Source organism: Pholis gunnellus, assembly GCF_910591455.1.
Source record: "Pholis gunnellus genome assembly, chromosome: 5".
NCBI lineage: Eukaryota > Metazoa > Chordata > Actinopteri > Perciformes > Pholidae > Pholis > Pholis gunnellus.
This window is the reverse complement of record NC_136531.1, coordinates 3,960,017-3,980,929: the sequence shown is the minus strand read 5'-3', so window position 1 is coordinate 3,980,929 and position 20,913 is coordinate 3,960,017. Positions and strand designations below refer to the sequence as shown.

Genomic DNA, 20,913 nt, shown 5'->3' with positions numbered 1-20,913 from the left:
AATATTTTTAAAAGTCGGGCATCAGACGACTGCAGCGGGCTCAGCGACGGGGATCCTCAAGTCCTCGTGCATCACGAGGAGGAGGAGGAGGAGGAGGACGAGGAGGACGAGGAGGACGAGGAGGAGGTCGACCGTTCATCAGAGAAAAGAACCTTCTCAAGTGTCTTCAAGGTGCGACTGGCTCGTTTTGTTTTTGTTGGCTGCTGTTTTCGTTTTTCCCAGAATGCCTCAGTGGTCGAGGATCCGCAGGTTTCCAGAGACGATCTTGTTCTCCAGCATCGCTCCGGCCGGAATGTCGATCCGGTCGCCGTGATTGGCGATGATGATGACGGTTCCCTGTTTGGATTATCAAGACACGGTGATGTCATTCGCTGGAGGAAGTATTCAAATCCTTTACTTTAGTAAAAGTACTAATATACAGTGTATACTCTACTTAAAGTACATTTATGTGGCAACTTAAGTTACTTTGAAGGTTCAGATTATTAACAATATATAATCAACGAATAACTTAAGACGTATTATATATTAAGCGACCATATACTATATAGTATGAACTTTATTAATTTATTAACGTATTGTGACAATTTTATGACTTTTCAACAAACTTTTTAAATACTTTTTAAGGCATACTGACTGTTTCGACATTCTATGACTATTTAAATACCGTTTCAACCTGCTATGACTTTCTTTGACATACTTTACTATGTTTAGCATTTTTAGTTATATTTTCTTCTGACTGATTGTATCGCATACATGTGACAAACGATACTACTGTGCAGTGAATTTATGGAACAATTTGGATAAAGAAAGCAAAGTACAAACACGAGTCAAGTTCAGAAGATGAATGAGAGGAAGAGGCCCCGTCTGTTTTATGCATCAAGATGATTATTATGTATATCTGCTACATGTTAATTATTTAAGTCATAAAAGGGGTAAGAACTTTGCTGTATGTTTACTGTTCATTTTATTGGTTATTCTTGATATTTGTTACATGTTAAACTAATCTAGTTTTCTTTGATATACTTTGATGTGACTTTTGAATTACAAAACGGTCTTTTCTTACTTTGACGTACTGTACTATGACTTTCTTTGACATACGAAGAATTTTGTATGAATTATTTTGACATACTATATTATTCTTACATTTTTTAGACATACTATGACACTTTCATGAATTTTGTCTACATAGTATTTAATGACCTTTTTTGGTTATGCTATATACTATGACTTAATTTACCATGTTTTAACTACTTTTTTGATATTCAATACTGCGACTCATGACTTTTTCAACGTACTATACAATTAATTGTTTTACCTATTAGAATGTCTTATTTTATGACTTTTTTGTACATAATATACAATGCATTTCATCTTTTTAATCTCTAAATAAAATGTTGAATTATTATATTTTTCGCAGTGCAGCATTGACTGTTGTTTACCTTCGCAGAGACGTTTTTTCCGAAGGTGACGTCTCCCGACACGGTGAGGTGGTCGAGCTCCAACATGTCCGGGATGCTCTCAAACCGGGACAGAAAGTCCTGAACCTGCACAACAAACAGCAACGTTAAGATCCAGCTCACTCCCGAAGGGAATAGTTCCTCCTCTTTATTTATGATCCTCCGCTCTGCAGCAGCGTTGAGAAAACCCTTTAACTATGTTGATAAAGTAGACGTTGCATTGCTGCGGTGCTCTGTGATCTTTTCAGGGAATATTCAAAAGAGATTTCATTAGAAGAAAAACCCTAAAATGTTAGTTTCTACAGATAAATATCCTGTTCTATTACCTTATAATTATCTTGTTCTCTCAAAGACGTTTGTTTAAAAGGGTAAAACTACCTTTTTGTTTTCTAAAGAAGTACTTTGCCTTCTTGAAATAATGAACCATTATCACAAGAAGACAAAGACTGTGACGTTAAGACGACAACATATCCATCTCAACATTAAACATGTTTGTTATCTTGAGATGAAATGATGAATTCCTGATCTTATGACGATAAGATGGCAGCTAAAGAAATAAACCTTTAAACTTCAAACGTCTCCCTGCTCGTCGCTGACCTTGGTGAACGAGCTGCCCAGCTTGACGTGCGGCGTGCTGGGGAACTCTCTCTTCTTGCTCATGGTGAGCGAGCCGGCGTCCATGCTGTACAGGTTGGACATCACCAGCAGCAGGTCGGACGACGTCTTCACCGGCAGGAAGCGGCTGCGCGGGACGTTCACGCCGATGGCGTTGTTGAAGCTCTTGATGGCGGCGCCCACGGCCGTCTCCAGCTGGATGACGTTCAGACCGCCGTCCAACGTCTGGAGAGACATTCGGGGGGTTTGGGTTAGAGTAGGAAACGACGGCATCAACTCAGTCAGTCTTATTGTAAGCACAGAGAATGTACAACCTGTCACATTAATTAAATTACATTTAAAGACTTTGGAGAAATAAAAGCACTAACGTCAAATGTATGAAAAACAAAAACATGAGCCTGTAAGTGAGGTGATGTGAGACGGCATCAAATATATTTTTCAGGGATAAGATGCTTATTCTATATGAATAAATCCCACATTAAAGGGATAGTTCAGGCTTTTTGAAGTGGAGTTGTACGAGGTACTTATACATATTCAGTGTATTAGTTCCAGTAGATGGCGGTCCCCCTAAAAAATAAAAAAGTCTGCTCTATATTCAGATATTTTCCCCACTGTACCTTATTGTCAGACAGTCCTCTGTAGACGTTATCTATGCTCTCTTCAGAGAAACTCCTCTGACTGTAAATGAATCGTTTCGCGAGTGTGCGTCACCTTTGGGTTGACGATGATCTCCAGGTCCAAGGCGTTCTTGTCCTGCAGCCGCTTGATGGCGGGCAGAGAGATCCACAGGTTGTTGGTGTTGAAGATCTTGAACTTGGTGACGGACTTGAACTCGTCGACGTGGGCCTTCGGCACCTGCGCGATCTCCAGCAGCCTCAGGTGATCCTCATACTGGATCAGCGTGCCGCCCTGCAGAGGGGAGGAAACAGGAAGCGCTGAGAGGCGGAGCAGAGCCACGCCTCCTCGAGATCACCACACGAATAAAAAAAACCCGCGCTGACCTTAACGTCCGCCCTGGTCTTGTCGGTGACCTCCATGATGAACTCGCAGCGCCGGTCGGCCGGCTGGCTCATCAGGTGCTGGAGGATGAAGAGGTCTACGGTGGCGCCCAGGTTGTCGATGTTGGACACGAAGATGTACTCCTTCCCCTCGGCGAGGAGTTTGTCGAGCAGCCCGCAGTTGGCGAAGCTGGCGTAGATGTCTCCGTGACCCGGCGGGTACCAGGCCTCCCCGCTCTCGCCGTTCGTCCCCATGTTTTTGGCGATCGGCAGCAGCGACTCCTTGTTGATCCTCGGATACCTGCGGGGAGAACATGTGATCGCTGATGTCGCACTTCAGGGAAAGTTTGTTTAACTGGACAAAACAGAAATGTACATCCGGTCGGTTTGCAAAGGAAACTTTTGAAGATGACAATTTTATGACACTAAAAAGTTGTCAAAGCTCACGGCCTTGAGCCCAGATTCCTGTCAAATTTACATTTTGTGGTGACTGACAGAGCAACCAGAATGTGACCATAACACTGAGTATTTAACAAAACGTACCATAGTTGAACTTTCCTTGCTCTTTGATCAGATAGTTCCTTATTTAATTACAAATGTTAGGCTGTCATCTTAAGGTTCACACGTTCACAACAGCTGCTTCTGTTCGGACCTCTAACATTTGAAAAGTTGGGTTTCTTTCATCAAATGAAGATATTTATGAAGGTTTGGCAGAAAAAAAGATGATTTCTCAAAATGAATTGTGTTATTGGTACTGAGATGTAGGCATTATATTGAATATAAATACAGTTGATTGAGCCCTATAGTCACTACTGTTTGTGTAAGTTTGTGCTGAACTTCAAATTTCATATCCTGTTATAAAATAATTTGTCAACAATTGACAGAGAAACAGAAAAAAACACGGCTATACATGCTGAAAACACAAATAAGTAAAAATGTAAACTTTATTTTAACCAATAAAAAATGCAAATAGATTATTTAAAGGATTTTCTTTACTTTGTTTTGGAACTTTGGATCCACAATCCAAAAATGCAGAAATCCAGAAATATAACAATATCTACAGATTATTAAAAAACACCAGTCAAAAACATAATGTTTGATCATCACGCTATCTTATCTTTTGTGTTGAAAATAAGAAACTAGAGATAGCTAACAATAATAACATTAATAATAATAATAATAATGATAATGATAATTGGCTTTATGTAGCTTTATGTATGCTTTCCCCATATTTAAAGGCGCAAAATAAGAGAAATAACTAAATATAATAATACGACACCGAAGGTTTTTTTTTTTTCCAGTCCTCCACCAACATAAGCCACAACCGGCGTATGTGTGTGTGTGTGTGTGTGTGTGTGTGTGTGTGTGTGTGTGTGTGTGTGCGCTGCACCTGCTCTGGTTGAAGGTGTGGATGTTGACGCGGTGGTGTTTGTATTTCTGCAGGATCTTCTTTGTGTCCTCGTCGGTGTTGAAGGAGTTCATGAGAACGAGCGGCACGTCGGCGTTGAACGTTTTGTTCAGATGCTGGAAACGACAACAACAGAGAGAAGAAGGAGAGTTCAGTTTAACCCTCGGAGTGTCTGGAGATTCAGACGGGCTCGCTGTGCGACTCCACCTCGATCTGCTGCACGGTCAGGTCCAGGAAGGTGTTCTCGTTGCGGACGCTGATCAGACTCTTGGGGCCCTTGCAGCCCATACTGGTCCCCAGACCGCCGTTCAGTTTGACCACAGCGAGCTTGTTGAGGCTGGCGGTGATGTTGTCGGGAAGACCCTCCGTCTTGATCTTCTCGTAGGGACGGATCTGAGCAGACACAGCGGAGACATGTTTATTAAAGGGACAACACGGCATAAAGCTGGGCCTATAAGACTCAATGTGATGCTGTCAGGGCTGGGCAATTTATATCTTTATTGATATATTATATTGATATCAAGATACACATCAAATGATACGCATGGGAAAATTAATTTACAGACTAAAAACAGCTGGAGAAACAGCTGGAGTTGAAATCAGTCAGAGGGCTTCAACAAAAATCTCAGAACATTTAAATGTTTATGAAGAACCGCTACAGTCTGACACTCCAGTCCTGCTAATAAAGGTTTTTAATCAATAAACAGGTTACTGGAGTATAATTAAAGGACAATACATTCAATGTAGACAATGCCTGACTTCCGTCAGCTATAGATAAAACGTCAGTGCTACGCTAGGCTAAACAGGCCCTTTAAAGTGTGACTGTTACTTTAAATGATTCAACCGCCACAGAACGAGCTTCATGCTTCAGAAACCAGCTCTGATGACGGAGGAGGAAATAAAAGAAACAAATCAGGAAACAAAGTTTGACTTAATCCCAGATTAATAACTTAATCCAGAGCTGCAGTTCTGACCTTTAAAAGCTCGCCAGAGACACATGACAGCCGCCTGAGACACGGGAAGGACACGAGTATTTATGGACGTGTGTGTGTGTGTGTGTATATTCTATAAATAAAGTCATTTGTTGTGACTTGAACGAGCCGTGTGTGTGTGTGTGTGTGTTGCATAAGTGCACTCAGGATATTAGCCTCATGACGACAACGATGTCTTGTGGGATCCGGTCGTTATTAACAGCAGTTAGGTAACACTGGAGGGTGAGGGGATGAGGGGGTGAGGGGATGAGGGGGTGAGGGGATGAGGGGGTGAGGGGGTGAGGGGTGGACATGAAGACAAGTGAGTGTCAAGAGTCCCACAGGAGACAAATGTCACCGTCTCTGTGACCTCACCGCCCTAAAACTAGACTTTCGAATGCTGAGGCGGTCAAGACTATTCTTAGTCCTAACCTTCACTGTGCTCGGGTATTTTGGGAACACTGAGGGGGGGACAGAGTGTGTGTGTGTGCGTTAGTGTGTGTGTGTGTGTGTGTGTGTGAAATGTCACTCTGATGATATATAGCTGGCTTTAGCCTGAGTGTCCTCCGTCCTCAGATCTGGTTTCTGGAACAGTCCCACATTATTTTTTGCTCGTCAGATGATCAGACGGATCGTTTTCATCTCTGTGCATCCAGAACAGAGTTACATCAGGACACGTCGAGTCTCTTTTATCTCTGCAGTTGGATTTGTACGTGATGCAGGGAGTTTATGGCTGTCTGGATCTCTTTGGTTTACATTTCACTCATTGACGGCATCGCCTCGACTCCAGACGAACTGCTTTGATTAAATTCACCACGATAACTGTTCTTTCTTTCTTTCTCTCTTTCTTTCAGTCTTTCTTTCTTTCTTTCTTTCAGTCTTTCTTTCTTTCTTTCTTTCTTTCTTTCTTTCTTTCTTTCACTTTGTTTCACGAGCGATGGTGCAAACAAATCTGTAATTTAAGAATCAATAAATCAATACACAGGCTGCGTAGAGGCTCACTCTTGTCCAGTGGTGGAAGAACATTTACTCAAGTACATTACTAAAGTACAATTTTGAGGTACTTGTACTTCACTTGATCATTTCCATTCTGTGCTACTTTATACTTCTGCTCCACTGCAAAGCTGTACTTTTTATTTTACTATATTTATTTGAAACTTTAGTTACTTTGCATGTTTAGATTAATAATACAAATATATTTAACAAATAAAACAGGATGTAATATTATGGCTAACATGGCTCCACAATGGTAGAACGAACTCCCCTCTGATAACAGGACAGCAGACTCTCTACACGTCTTCCATCGCAGACTGAAGACTCTTTTGTTCAAACTTCACCTTGGCCCATAAAAACAAATGGAAACAAAACTCTTTCTCTGCCTGCTATTGTTTCTAAATGTGGCACTTGAAGTAGTTCAGCATGTTTCATGGAGTCGATGTACGCATCTAGCATTCCGGGTGGAATCCAACTATGAATCAATATCTATCTAGTCTTTAATCCGTTGTCTTGTTAATATTTACAGCTTAAAACCCCTTAAAGCACAGCAGCTAAAGGCTGGAAGCAGGGAACACATGATGTCTCGCTCATCAAGAGAAGAAACTACACCTTCCAGCCTTCCACAGCTGTCTGATTATTGTATCTTGTTAGGCAACGAGCTAACCACCAGTTCATTCTGTAGTCAGCAGGGTTCAGTTGGGACTAGAGTTAGGACAGAGCCACACGTAAGCACAGGACGTACAGGACTGTGGATCATGCAGCGGCATGTTCTGGGTGTTTGTGTGGCGAGTTGGATCTGTGACGATGCAGCCCGATGCTCTGAACTGAGCCTCAGCAGCCTGAGCGCTGACCTTGGATCGCAGCACAGAGGATTGAAACATGAGACCCTGGCCTCTGGTCAACAGTGTGACTCGTGGTATCTGGTGCTTACCGAGTCCTCCGGCGGCCGGTTGATCTTGGCCCAGTCGACTGCAGGACCTTTGACCTGCAGGAATCTGTGGAACAGCTTCTTGAAGCCATCGAAATCTTTTGTGGAGATCTGAGAGAGAACAAACCAAACATCAGAAAAAACTGAACCAAACTTAAGCGACAGCGAGAACAAAAATCAATTCAATATTTGTGTTCTTTTACCTCAATATACTGTAGATCATTTCATATCTCAATAATGGTTTGTATCACAATAAATAAATAGTCTAGTCTATGAAATGAGTTAGTACGTGGTTGCTATTATCAATTTAGACGACATAATTCTGTATCATGATAAGATTCCTTTGATTGAAATGATCAGATTTAATCATCATCCTGCCCCAAGACTAATGTTTATGAATGTGCACTGTCCCCATTAAATCAACTCAGTTATCACCGGCCTCAACAGAATCACTGGCTTTCATCACCGACTGTGTCAGCAGCGACCACAGAGGAGCTTCTGAGCACTCTGCCGGGTGTTCATATGTCTCTGGACAGGTGTTGTCACCGCGGTTGCAATAAACTACAGTGTGTGTGTGTGTGTGTTCAGTGAGGCTCACTGATTAATGGAGCTCTATGGCTCAGAGGAAGAAGAGCTCTGATACACAAACAATACTTGTTGGTAGAAATGTTCACTGTTGGTTTGACTCTATTTTTGTGGGATTTGTTGACAAGAAGAAAACACTGAATATCACAACATCCACTGTTGTATCAGTCTTTGTTCCATTCCAGCTTTCCTTTAATCAGCTGCTGCAGCTCGACTGCATTCTAAATCTGTAGTTTGTCTTCAATATATTCCCATTCACTGCATTACACAAGTGTGTGTGTGTGTGTGTGTGTGTGTGTGTGTGTGTGTGTGTGTGATCTCAGGGTCGTTCACCTCTCTCAACAGAGTCTATGTTTTATCTGTGTGATAAGGTGACCGACTGGACTCTCTGTATGCAATACTTTACAAATATTTTGTAAGAGATAAATTAGCCCATAACCCTCGTTAACTTGTGTGCCCCAAGAACCACAAAGTGTGGTTCCCAAATCAACATTTAAGACATTAAAACAGACTTTAAAACTGAATAAAACATAATTCCAAAAAATGAAGTAGTGTAAGACAGCTGATTTTAGACTGAGGAGGTATAGATGGGTATACGCTGTCACATGTTGTCCCCAGGAGGCGGCATCTGTTTCTGCAAAGTGAAGCAAATGCTGAAGTGTCTTAAAGCTGCATTCTCTCTACTGACAAGCAGGGGGCGACTCCTCTGGTTGTGTAGAAGTCTATGAGAAAATGACTCTACTTCTCTCTTGATTTATTACCTCAGTAAACATTGTAAAGATGAGTTTATGGTCTCAATCTCTAGTTTCAAGTCTTCTTTAATACAGCATGATGTTCATTTAGTAGATTATGGTCCATTTAGAGTCAAACAGACCATAAAGCAGGGTATGCTTTAGGGCGGGGCTTACTGTGATTGACAGGTCTCTACCAGAGACGTATACGGCGTCTCTACGTCACTTCCGCTCACTGGTTGCAAAAAGCCAAGATGGCGACGGCCAAAATGCCAAACTTGAGGCTTCAAAGTGCGGTCCACAAACCAACGGGTGACGTCTCCATGACTACGTCTTATATACAGTGTGATCATCACACCCGGAGACATTTTGATGACGTTGTTTCTCAGAAACTCAGTATTACAATGAAGTCAAAATCTTACACAGAAACGTGTCAAATGTTGTTGGGAGCTAAAGCTCAGTCTGACAAACGCTTTGAAAACATTCCAGCTGTGTGTGGTTTCAGAGATAAACTTGTATTTTGGGGGAGGTGGAGTTCTCCTCACCTCGGCCTCGGCCTTGTTGGCTGTAGAGAGCAGCGCCTCCAGCTCGCGGTGCATCGACTCCTCGTGCTGCTGACGGAGCTTCTCCTGGAACTCCGTCATCGCTCCTCTGGTCAGGTCTGCAAAACACACAGATAGTAAGTTTGATTTATGTTTTCATTGGAGACCAAACACTGAGAAGAATCTGACATCATAAAATGACTTTTATGATGTTATTTTGTACTTACAATACACGACCTATTTGCAACAAATACCTGCCTCACTACGAGTGTTAAACACAATGAACAGTTAGAAGGGTTTTCAAAGTTCAGCTGTTGCAAACGTCAACAAGAAATCCTCTAATAAATTCACTCAATAACAAACATCTTCTTACAGAGCAACTAAACTAGTCCAACTAACTATGTTACATACTTTTATTAGTATTATTATTATTACTATTATATTAAACAATTAAAGCTGCTCTCTGAAATCAACTGCTGATCAATTTAACTCCTTCTTTCTGTTTCTGGAGTTCAATGACGTAAACCTTCAGAATTTTGAGGATAAAATTGTTTTCATATATTTTATGATAAATTTAACAGGAAACTTTTCTTAAACCAACATTGTTTTTTACTTTAACCTCTTAAATATTGTTCACATAATACACCAAGTCAGAAAACCTGAAAAGACAAAAGTCTAATCACACACACACACACACACAAAACATCCCAAAATCGCGGCTAAACAACGTGGACGTAAACTTACCAGCTACAGTTAAAAGAGACATTTTACGCCCGTCTGCTTACAAACAAGAGGCAGTAATGATACGATCTGTGGAGACGAAGCAGCGGGCAGCTTTAAAACGTGGAAAATGGTCCCAAAGATAAAAACACCAAAGATAAAAACACCAAAGATAAAAACACCAAAGATAAAAACACTGAAGACAAAAACACTGAAGACAGCAGCTGTCAGAGAACAACGGACGTCCTCCTCATCCTCAGCTCAGAGGAAGCTCACAGATCTGCAGCTCCGACCCTGAGCTCCAAACAAGTCCTGCCCACAGCCACACACACACACATACACCAACCACAGCCACACACACACACACACACACACACCAACAACAGCCACACACACACACCAACCACACACAGCCAGGGTGTGTGTGTGTGTGTTTGTTCTGCCCACTCCACGTCACACACTCCAGAGTGATTGAAATGTAAATGTGTTAGTTTGGGATTGAAACACAATTAAGAAAACAATTAGTGCTGAAACAATAAGTTGGTTAATCAATCAGTTGACAGACAATCAATTAATAACAGTTTAATTAATGACATTTTTTTTTAATGTATTCAAAAACACCAGCTTCATATGTGATGAATGTGACCCCAGTTCACCCGTGGCTCTGTCCGCACTGTGTGTCCGTTGTTAGCACTGTTAGCGCTGTTAGCGCTGTTAGCAGCAAGCCGTAGCTCAACCGCGGACATGTTGAGAGCCATGTGGAGACAATCCCTCAATCTGAGATATGCTCCGATTTTCAAACTATGTGTCTACAAAGTAAATTTCCTTCTCTCACCTCTGGTGATGATGATTTGCTTTTCACTATTCTGTAACGTTTTAAACTTAAACTGTTCGTCAGACGAAGCTAAATATTTTGGGTCCTAAGAACTTGCGATGGCAATTTTTCACTGTTTTCTGACATTTTTTTTACTAAATAAGTAATAAAAATATAATTGACTGATAAATCGATAATGAATCAATTGTAGTAGCGGCCCTAAAAACATTACTTGTGTTTTATTTCATGTAGTTTGGCCCAATTGTCATCTGCTTTTGACAGATGACAATCAAAGTTTTCACACAGTACTTTAACTTTGTTAATTGTACATTTGTTGACTTGTACTTGAAATTGTATCATCTATTATCACGTGTGGCTTACAGGCAACATAACTTCCTCAATGAGTTTGTAACTGTGACTCGTTACTTATTCTAGACTCTTTAGAAATAGATTTACAGTCATTAAGGTGCAGTGAAGGAAACCTGGTGTGTGAGCTGAAAAGTTAGGAAGTTCACGAGTTGAGTTCTCTGTATTTAAATTCACATGACATGTTATACAGTAGACTGTATCAGGATTATAAAGCTATAAAGTTTACTTCTCAAATTCACAGACGCCACTTTAATTCATCTCTCATGACGCATTTATTTTACATTAAGATACACAATTTACATTACAGTGAATTCACTTTGCAATTAATGTGCCCAAACATATACTGCAGTTGATTTTATAGTTGTTATATCTTTGATTCTGACTCTGATTTTCATTGCAAACGACTTCTTCTCACATCCTTCAAATAAATGAAATGACTCTAAAGTAACTAATATCTTCCTGACTCGGCTCCTCGGACTGCTTACCTTTTCATTGTTTAGTTTTGTTGCCATTTATTAACTTATTTCACATATTTCTTATATCTTCTATTCAAGTCGTTTCATATGGATGGATTTCTTGTAAAGCACTTTGCAATATTGTTTATAAAGGAAGTCATTTGTGTTGGATTGTAACTAAGTAGATTTACTCAAGTACCGGATACAAATTCAAGGTATCCTTGCTGTACTCATTTCCATTGTCTGCAGCTTTGTACTTGTACTCTACTACATCTCAGAGGTAAATACTGTCATTATTATTCCACTAAATGTATCCGACAGCTTTAGTTTCTTTACAGATTACAGTTGTTTATGTCCTAGTTAAACTTAATTGACACCGTAAACACCAAACACACACATTCATGCAGAATCATCATATATAATAGTATATATGGAACATTTCACTTCCATAGGGAGTACTTTTTCATTTCATACTTTATGTACATTTTGCCGATAATACATAAACTTTTACTTTAATAAAAGTTTGGAATGTAGGACTTTTACTTCTAGTGGAATATTTTCTAGTGGGTTTAAACTTAATACTCAAGTTGAAGAATCACTGAAAGTAATATTATACAAAGTTAATTCATGTATCATTACAATATGTGCTACTTTAAATATGAATACTAATCTTTGTGCTTATATTTAAATATTTTCATACCATGTATCTTTGCATATTTTTGAGTATTTGTGGAAACTTGTTTTTCTGTGTGGTAATTTATTGGCCACGCGCACGCGCACACACGCACACGCACACAGTGCAGAAGCAGGTTCATGCCAGCTGTTCAGACATGTTTCGGGTTTTAATGCTTTGAATGTGCATTTAATTTCCCCACAAAACTGCAGACAACACATGTTTTTGGGACAAACTTTTCGTGCACGAGCAGCCGCAGGTCTGTCTCACGAAGCTATTCGGTTACCCACCTGAACACACTGTCCAAGTACCGGGAGAGCTTCAGACACACGGCTGACAGACTACAGGTCAGACCCGGAGTCTTCGTAACAAACAAAAAGTCGAACGAAACCGTTAAAAATCGCTGCAGCAGCTTCTTCTTCTCCTTCTTCTTCTTCTTCGTGCTGCAGTTGAGCCTCTGCAGCTGACAGCCTGCCTAGTACGTCATGGAACACAAGTGACGTAACATGCGCGAAGACGGTGATTGGTGGAAGACGCCCGTCAATTAGAGGGAGTAGACAACATGCCCCGCCCACCCAGGATGGTCTATTTTTTACTACAAACGCTTCATATATTTAAATATATTTAAATTTAGTTTTTATTTTAAAAAAGGATTTACATATATTTAGATTTTAATACATTTGACTGTATTTCGTCACATTTTACAGCAGTTTTATTTAGTTTTATGTTAATTGTATTCATTTTTGTTTCAATTGTATCCAATTTGGATTCAATCCATGTTTATTCAAATGAAAATTCAACCATTTGTATTAATTGAACTGATTCAACTTTAAGTTGTTACAACTTCACCTGTAGGTGCAGGTACAGTTTTATATACAACATATATATATATATAACATTTTAAATATTTATTATATCATTACTGTAGACTACACAGTCTACCACAGTATAGTACTATATTAGATATTTTATTACTATAATTTAACTTCAAATGACACACACACGGTAAAGCTGCAGCTTTTTGGGCAGTTACACACTTTTACTCCATAACAAGCTAAAATAGTTCTGATTTCATAATCAGTGTTGAGTCATCACACACACTCTTTTTGGAGGACATAGTAACCTGTTATTGAGCCTAAATGTTCTGAAACTCCTGAGATGACTATAAAAACACTTGTGGATCACAAACAAACCCACTCAGGTATCTATTTGTGTTCAGTTTGGCTCAATGCTGCCCCCATGTGGTGAAAATGATCCTCTGCGAAACACTGGAGGACGTAATGGAAATCATTTCTAGGCAGACAGAAATAAATAAATAACTAGTAAGTTTTCTGACTTGAGTTCAGTATTTGTGTTGAATTCAAATCCCACTGAATCCTCATTTGAAACGTTGGTAGAAAGCATCAACACTGCGTAGTCTGCCTCATCAGGACTTGCGCGTACTGAATGTACTTTAATAGTTAAATCTCATATCAGAGTCCAGGCCGAACGACATCTAAAGCCCGGATCATACAGAACTTAGAGGAGCCTCCAGTTTATATGTACCACATATCTGTTGTAAACTCCTCTGTGGGGTTTTCATCATGACGTCCGATACAAGAACGTCTGATAAGTTTCCAATAATGAGACTTCTGAACATCAAAGACGCATGAACGTGGTTTCTGTCTTTCAGTTTCTTTGTTGTTTTATTGGTGAGAACATGTTTCCGTTACAGTTTCTGGGCAGCTAGTGTGTGTTATCATCTACCAACAGAGACATTCTCTCGGTGTCTTGCAGACGGAGGAGGTCAGGTTGTGGTGGTTAAACAGGTGTTCTGATAAACTGAAAAGGTGGCAGAGAGACACACACACACACACACACACACACAGAGAGAGGTGACACACCGGGACGGTTATTAAGAGTGGAGGGTTTCTTCTTCTTGGTCAGAGCCGCGAGCAGCGAGCCTTCAGGGGATCTAAGTGCTGCTGTTGGCCAGCAGGTGACCGTCACTGGGACAGGAAGTCCAGGGCGGTGTCTCGCTCCTCCACCAGCTCGGCCGCTGTGGCGTCCATCTTGCCGCGGGAGAAGTCGTTGATGGAGAGTCCGTCGACCATTTTCCAGGTCTTGTTCTGTGAGGGGAAAGGTCAGAGGTCGAGCTTGTCGTCATTTTGTCTGTTTCCTTATGACACACACACACACACACACACACACACACACACACACACACACACACACACACACACACACACACACACACACACACACACACACACACACACACACACACACACACACACACACACACACACACACACACACACACGATTGGTTGAACTCACCTTGATCTCGATGGGGAAGGAGTAGATGAGGTCCTCTGGGATGCCGTAGGAGTTTCCGGCAGCGTACACGCCCATAGAGATGAACTCACCCTGTCGACAGGAAACACAAGAGTCAGAATCAACAACAACAACAACAACATCACATATCAGACACTGTGCAGCTGTCAGATGGTTTATTAACAGCTGATTTGGCATCGCAGCTGGTCTCTAGTTTAATGAATTGTCTTTTTTGTAATATAACAACAACAACAACCACAATAATAATAATAATAATAACAATAATAATAATAATAATAATAATAATAATAATAATAATAGGAAGAGGACATTTCTGTCCTGGGAAATAAAATGACATTTGCCGTACTTCGAGTTGTGACGTGCTCTCATGCTCTAAATCGAGTTTCATACATTTTTGGGGCTGAATGACTTGAAACAAATATCCGATTGCGATTATTTTGACTGCTTTTGCCGTAGTGATATGATTCACAAAGTCTGTAGAGTTTGATGTTTTAGGCCGGAATATAATCAGAATGGTATTTTTACACATATTTAACATGTCGAGTTCATACAGCGAATTGGATGAAATTCATGTTAAATGTTCAGCTCTGACAATCACACAGTTCAAAGAATAAATATCAAAGTTTGGCATGAAAATAGAAAATCTGAATGAAATGGACATCTTCAGTAGAATATAAAAACAACAACTAAAGGCTGCAGATATTTAATATAAAATCGGTGGAAAATATGCTCACAATGCCACAAAAACACGTAGAATTATTCCTTAGGATGTAAAGCTGCAGCTGTAAAAATGTCGTCTTTTTCTAATCTACTTGTAACTTATGCTTAATACTTAGTTTACCAGATGGTGAAAGTCCTTGAAACCGTTCGTTACACTGTTACACTAAAATGCTACACCGCCCATCCCTGTGAGACTGAACCGTCGCGTTCGCCGTCTCTCCGTCCACACTGACCTCCTTGGTGCCGAACCAGATGTCCCTCACGTGGTCGCAGATGGCCTTGGCGGCAGACATGGCGCTGGACAGCTTCCTGGCTTTGATGACGGCTGCGCCGCGCAGCTGCACCGTCTGCAGGACGTAGAGGAAGAGGAGGAGGTTTGAGAAGAAGACAGAAACTCAAAAAAAAACAAAATCAAACACGAAAGAATTGTAGCTCTTCATGTTTCAGACAGCGAGTGCTCACAGAGATGAAGTCTCCTCTGAGCCAGGCTTCGTCCTTCACGGCGTCGTACGCGGCCTTCTCGGCGCCGTTCACGTTGACCTTGGCGTGGTGGACGTCGGGGTACTGAGTGGAGGAGTGGTTCCCCCAGATGATCACGTTCTTCACTTTGTCAGCGGACACGCCGCAACGCATCGCCACCTGCAGGACGGGGACGGACACAGCAGCAGCATCACGCAGTGACTCTACGCATTTGAAATAAAAGGACAAAGTACATGACCTTCTACTGGTGATAACAGTGCGTACGATTTAGTGACATCTAGTGGTGAGGGAGCAGACACACATGACAACGTGTGTGTGTGTGTGTCTGTGTACCTGGGAGCTGGCCCTGTTGTGGTCCAGCCGGGTCAGGCAGGAGAAGTTCTCTTTGGGGATGGACGGAGCGGACTTGGAGGCGATCAGACAGTTGGTGTTCGCCGGGTTTCCAACCACCACAACCTGAAAGACATTGACATGAAAACCGCTCCGTCAGACGACAAACAGAGCTACAGTGGGAGTGAAAACATTCGTTTTACCTGCAGGAATCTCATTCAATGGAATTCTGGACTGAAATCTTAACAAAAAAGGTTTTCTACTAAACACACACAAAGTCAGTTACAGAAAAAGATTGATGCATAAAACAGTTACAAGTAATCTTTACTATTTTACAAGTAAATTTTGTATTTCACTGCCTAAACGTGTAAACACACAAAGCCGTTTCCTCTGAAGGTTTCTGGTGGAAAAGCCTCATAAAAAGGTTCAACTTCAGGCTGTTTTCTTTTCTCCACAGTTGCCCTCATGTGACGCTTTAACCTCTGACCTCAGCAGAGACTCTCACCTCTTTCGACACTAATGCGTCACAGAGGACTTTGGGTCTTTAGGGGCCTTTCCTGCTGATCTTCCTGCTATGGGTCTTACACATTACGGGAGGTTTTCACAATTTCATTGTTCAGGCACATGTGGAGGTGCGTAAAGCAGCTTTTGCAAATGCCGACTGCTGTTTGCAACTGCATTTATAAACTCTGGGGGAATAAACGGAAATAAAGCACTTAGTTCTTAGTTCTCTCCACAGTTACACTACAAATTCCTGAAAGCAGAGAGGAACGTTGTCGGGCTGCTGTGAGAGTTAAAGCGGCCGCAGAGAAACCGCTCGCTCTGTTAACAGGAAAGTCTAAAAAAACAAAAAGGTACAAGAAACGCTGAATCAGCGCTTTCATTTCCCCTGTGTTTGAACTAGAAATCCCAGAAAGCCCCGAGAACTGATGAGTCATCAATGATAAATAAAGGACATGAAATAAAATGGAGGACTCGGACGTCACCTTGACGGTCTTCTTGGCGAACTTGTCCAGGGCGGCTCCCTGGGTCTTGAAGATGGCCACGTTGGCCTTCAGCAGGTCCTTCCTCTCCATGCCCTCCTTCCTGGGCATGGAGCCCACCAAGATGGCGGCGTCGATGTCTTTGAAGCCGACCTCCACCTTGTCGGTGGGGATCACCTCTGTGGGGGGGGGGGGGGGGGGGGGTTATAACTGTAAATCTCTTCATGTTCATTAATAGCTAACTTTCATCGTCGTGAAGCAGATTGTTGATAAAGTTTTCTTCAATAATACTCGACTTCCATGTAGAATTGTGAACTCAACTGAACTAACATTTAAAATGTTTGGATTATTTCTTGTTCACAATTATTATTTATTAACATTCATACGCAACCTGTTGAACTGAGGATATCTCATCTGTTCAGTAGATAACGTTCATTGTGTGGTACTGATAAGAACTTTTATTTATTTATTTTAAAACAACAACATCTGTGTACGTGAACCTTCTCTGCATGTTTCCGACCTGCATCACATGTTTTCACTCCGACTCCTCTTCGTGTTCTTCAGGAGGGTTTTCTAACTTCACAGCCTTCATTCATGTGTTCACAGATCACAACCTCAGCCCACCGGTTCATTCCTCAGATAAACTTCTGCTGCCTCGTCTGATCCCGACGATAAGATGCTTTTCTGTGTCTGTTTATTATAAACTGCTGCTATCAGGCTGGACTTCAGTCAGGGGTCACTTCTCCTCCACCACTGATCTGATTGGCTGCTGTGGTGCCTCAACAACCAGCCAACCAGAGGCCTCACTTTAGACACTCCCTCCTCCTCCTCCTCCTCCTCTCACAGCAGCACAGATATTAACTCATGAAGGAGAAATAACACACGGTGTGCACTTCATTAACATGTGCTCCTTTAGGCTGATTAATGTTACATCTCATTCCTCACAGAGCTGCAGGACCGAGTCCTGAAACCTGGAAAGGAGTCAGAATCTTTGCACTTCCTGTTTCCTCGTCTTGATGTTTTGCCTTTTTGTTTTTTGAAAGCGTTTCTTGTTCGATGCCTGATGTCTGTGGTGAACACAAGATGATAACGTTGTGTTCTACGATATGAAATACGTCAGTAAATACCCCTCTGCTGAGATTTTAACCTTCTTTCATGCCTTAAAGAAGGCGGTTTGCTAACCAGTGGCTGAATGAGACTAGAACACTGGTCCTCCTTTACAGCCTCGTTGTGTTTAAACTCACTCATGTGACGTGATTTAGTTCATTTAAAGCCTCACGTTTGCTTTTTACTTCTGACGATTGCGTAAACGCTTCAGAAATATTAAAAGTGATTTCATTTGTGAGGATTATCCTGCTGAACTGAATGCGTCGCACATGTTTTGTTTGCAACAGAATGCAATAATCTGCAATAATCATAATTTCAAAGGAAGACTTCTCATTGGCTCTTTGTGGAGGCAACCAGCTTCACAGAAACTTCATGCATTTTGCTTTCTCTTTAAAATGCACGGCTGGTGTTGCGGTTCAAACACACACTGTTGGCTCACCCATCAGCAGCGGGAGGGCGCAGTCCTGCAGCTCCATGACGACTCCGTCCAGCACCGGCAGCATGGGGGGGATGTCCAGCAGGACCAGGATGATCGGCTGAAAGACAACAAAAGGTTTCAGCCAAAAAAAAAAAAAAAAGCCAACGCGGTTTGAGGTTATCAGACTGATCAGGGCTCCAATAGGCTGATGGCACATCATTAAAACATGCGTTATTCATGATGAGTGCATTATGTAAGAGCCCCACACGCTGCATCGCCCTGATGTCTGCAGCGCTCAGCTTCGGGGGGGGGGGGGGGGGATGTTACGTAATCAGGCTCACCTGGTCCTTCCCGAACACATCTCCCTTGGCGATGCTGTACAGCAGGGAGTAGGCAATCTGACCAGCAGCGCCGGTCACCACAACACGGATTGGTTTGGCCTGTGGGGGGGGGGACAAACGGGTTTGGTTCATACTGTCATTGACCTAGATAAACAACAGACGGAGGAAAGCAGCAGGAACAACGTGCATTGTGGGTCTGGCATCTATATTCAACGGATGGATCCTCACAGTGAGGCCTCCATTGGTGGCTCCTCCTCCTCCTCCTCCTCCTCCTGTGGAACCCTCTGAATGAGGACTCAGAATACATTTATATAAAGCAAGGCCTTGCGTGCCGGCCTGGACAGGTTCCACATTCAGTCTAAATTTAGACTGCATCTGGAGCAGTTGATGTCACCCTTTAATTCGGCTTGCACGACTCAAACTGCAGCTTTAAAATCAGGTTTTATGAACTTTCTCACTGTGTGAAATAATGAATGAAGTAGAGCAAAACAGTAGAATTTAAAGTACTATAAAATGATGCAGTGGTTTTTATTTGGAAGCCGAAATGAAGGATTGTTTCCAGTGTAGACGTACATCTCTTTGCGTCATATTCTAACAGGCCGCAAGTTATCCAACAAGCGAGGAATCTTTAAAATGCGTGATTTGTGAGAGGAGCTCGGTGATGATCGGTTCCCCGGACTGAATAAAGGAACAGGCCGGTGATGTAACTTGACGCCACGCTACAGCCTGCTTATTAAAAATGGAGGCAGATGCACGAATATACAGCAGAATAGCAAGTATTAAAAACAGCGGAAACTAAACGTGCACGCTTGGCTGCAAACGCTAACGTTAAATCTTCGGGTTTTTGTTTTAATTCAAACATCTCCGATCTGCGCGATGCAAGCTGCGCAACAACCTGCGCGTGACACAACTGTGTCCTTGAGTGTTTATGAATGAATTCAAATCCTCCATTAAAACCAGTAAATACCGTTATAGCATCACGTGAGATTATTACATTTTTACGCTTCCGCAACTCTCCTCAATGACAGAGATTAACACCTGTTATCCAACGCTTCGATAGAGGTGTGATATTAACATATTAACTCACCATTTCAGCTGACTGGAGGAGATGCTTTGGGTCTGCGGTGGAGTCGGACTAGACGGAAGGGTCACCTCTATCCGTGTATTGTAAAGTCAGGCGGTTAGACGGCTCGTTACACACGTACGACGGGACTTGTAGTCATTTTTATGAGACCAAATAGGCTTCACGACATGGCTGAGTCGACAAAAAGGAACACATTCTCCCATGATGCACCGCGCTGGTCGCGCCGCGCCCACCCACTCTATATACGGCAGAGGATTTCCTGAAAAGGCTCCTTTTCTTAACTGAGACTCAGGATGCGGTGCTTTGGCGACACCTCGTGGCCGGTAGAGGAACTGCAGAACCACAGACACCGCCTCGAGACTGTGTTGATGTTTGGTATCAACTGTAAATCCCTTATAACGATTCAAATAAAAAACAATAATAATAATAATAATAATTACTAAAAATAAATAACTATAAATAACTAAAAATAACTAAAAATAAAAAATAATAAAAAATAATAACAATAATAATAATAATAATAAATTCATAAATTCATTTTTTTAAAGTTTAAAAACATTTAAAATAAACTTTAAAAAGATTTTTTTTAAATAATTAAAAATTAAGATTATTGAAACAAAAAATAAATTAAAATAAAAAATATATACAAACCCTCTCAACTTTTAGTTCTCTAACAGTGCCTGGTAACCCCAGGATTCCTTGGATCTTTTGAACCCCTTCAAGAACCAGGGGCCCCTCAGGTACCCCTGGATCAACCTGAAGAACAACTAGTAGTCCCATAAGGACCCTGGAAAACCTTGAGAGACCGCTTAAGAACTCATGGAACCCACTTCAGGCCACACAAACACAAAC

General features: G+C 41.6%; 2 protein-coding genes across 3 annotated transcripts in view; both read right to left on the bottom strand.

The window, feature by feature from the left end:
- Positions 1-12,742, bottom strand: part of LOC306696007 (UTP--glucose-1-phosphate uridylyltransferase-like) — a 12,821-nt gene extending 79 nt beyond the window's left edge. Inside the window, exons 1-10 of one of the 2 annotated variants that reach the window (XM_079159483.1) lie at positions 12,553-12,742; positions 9,235-9,350; positions 7,377-7,484; positions 4,686-4,871; positions 4,461-4,594; positions 3,074-3,371; positions 2,784-2,981; positions 2,055-2,297; positions 1,440-1,544; positions 1-336 (exon numbers count right to left, since the gene is read on the bottom strand). The exon at positions 1-336 is cut by the window's left edge and continues 79 nt beyond it. In XM_079159483.1, the coding sequence (XP_079015609.1) occupies positions 229-336; positions 1,440-1,544; positions 2,055-2,297; positions 2,784-2,981; positions 3,074-3,371; positions 4,461-4,594; positions 4,686-4,871; positions 7,377-7,484; positions 9,235-9,333 (1,479 nt within the window). In that variant the 5' untranslated portion in view covers positions 9,334-9,350; positions 12,553-12,742 and the 3' untranslated portion in view covers positions 1-228. Of the gene's footprint in view, positions 337-1,439; positions 1,545-2,054; positions 2,298-2,783; positions 2,982-3,073; positions 3,372-4,460; positions 4,595-4,685; positions 4,872-7,376; positions 7,485-9,234; positions 9,351-9,975; positions 10,247-12,552 lie in introns of those variants that run through there. The other variant, XM_079159482.1, reaches the window with a different exon arrangement.
- A 1,184-nt stretch (positions 12,743-13,926) lies between these two features.
- On the bottom strand, positions 13,927-20,172 carry LOC306696010 (malate dehydrogenase, cytoplasmic-like). The gene is made up of 9 exons (XM_079159486.1): positions 20,065-20,172; positions 18,978-19,076; positions 18,658-18,754; positions 17,115-17,290; positions 16,132-16,254; positions 15,781-15,957; positions 15,552-15,665; positions 14,581-14,670; positions 13,927-14,370 (listed from the first exon to the last, which is right to left on the bottom strand). The coding sequence occupies exons 1-9, from the start codon at positions 20,065-20,067 to the stop codon at positions 14,248-14,250; spliced, it is 1,002 nt and encodes a 333-aa protein (XP_079015612.1). The 5' UTR covers positions 20,068-20,172; the 3' UTR covers positions 13,927-14,247.
- Positions 20,173-20,913: the final 741 nt, after the last annotated feature.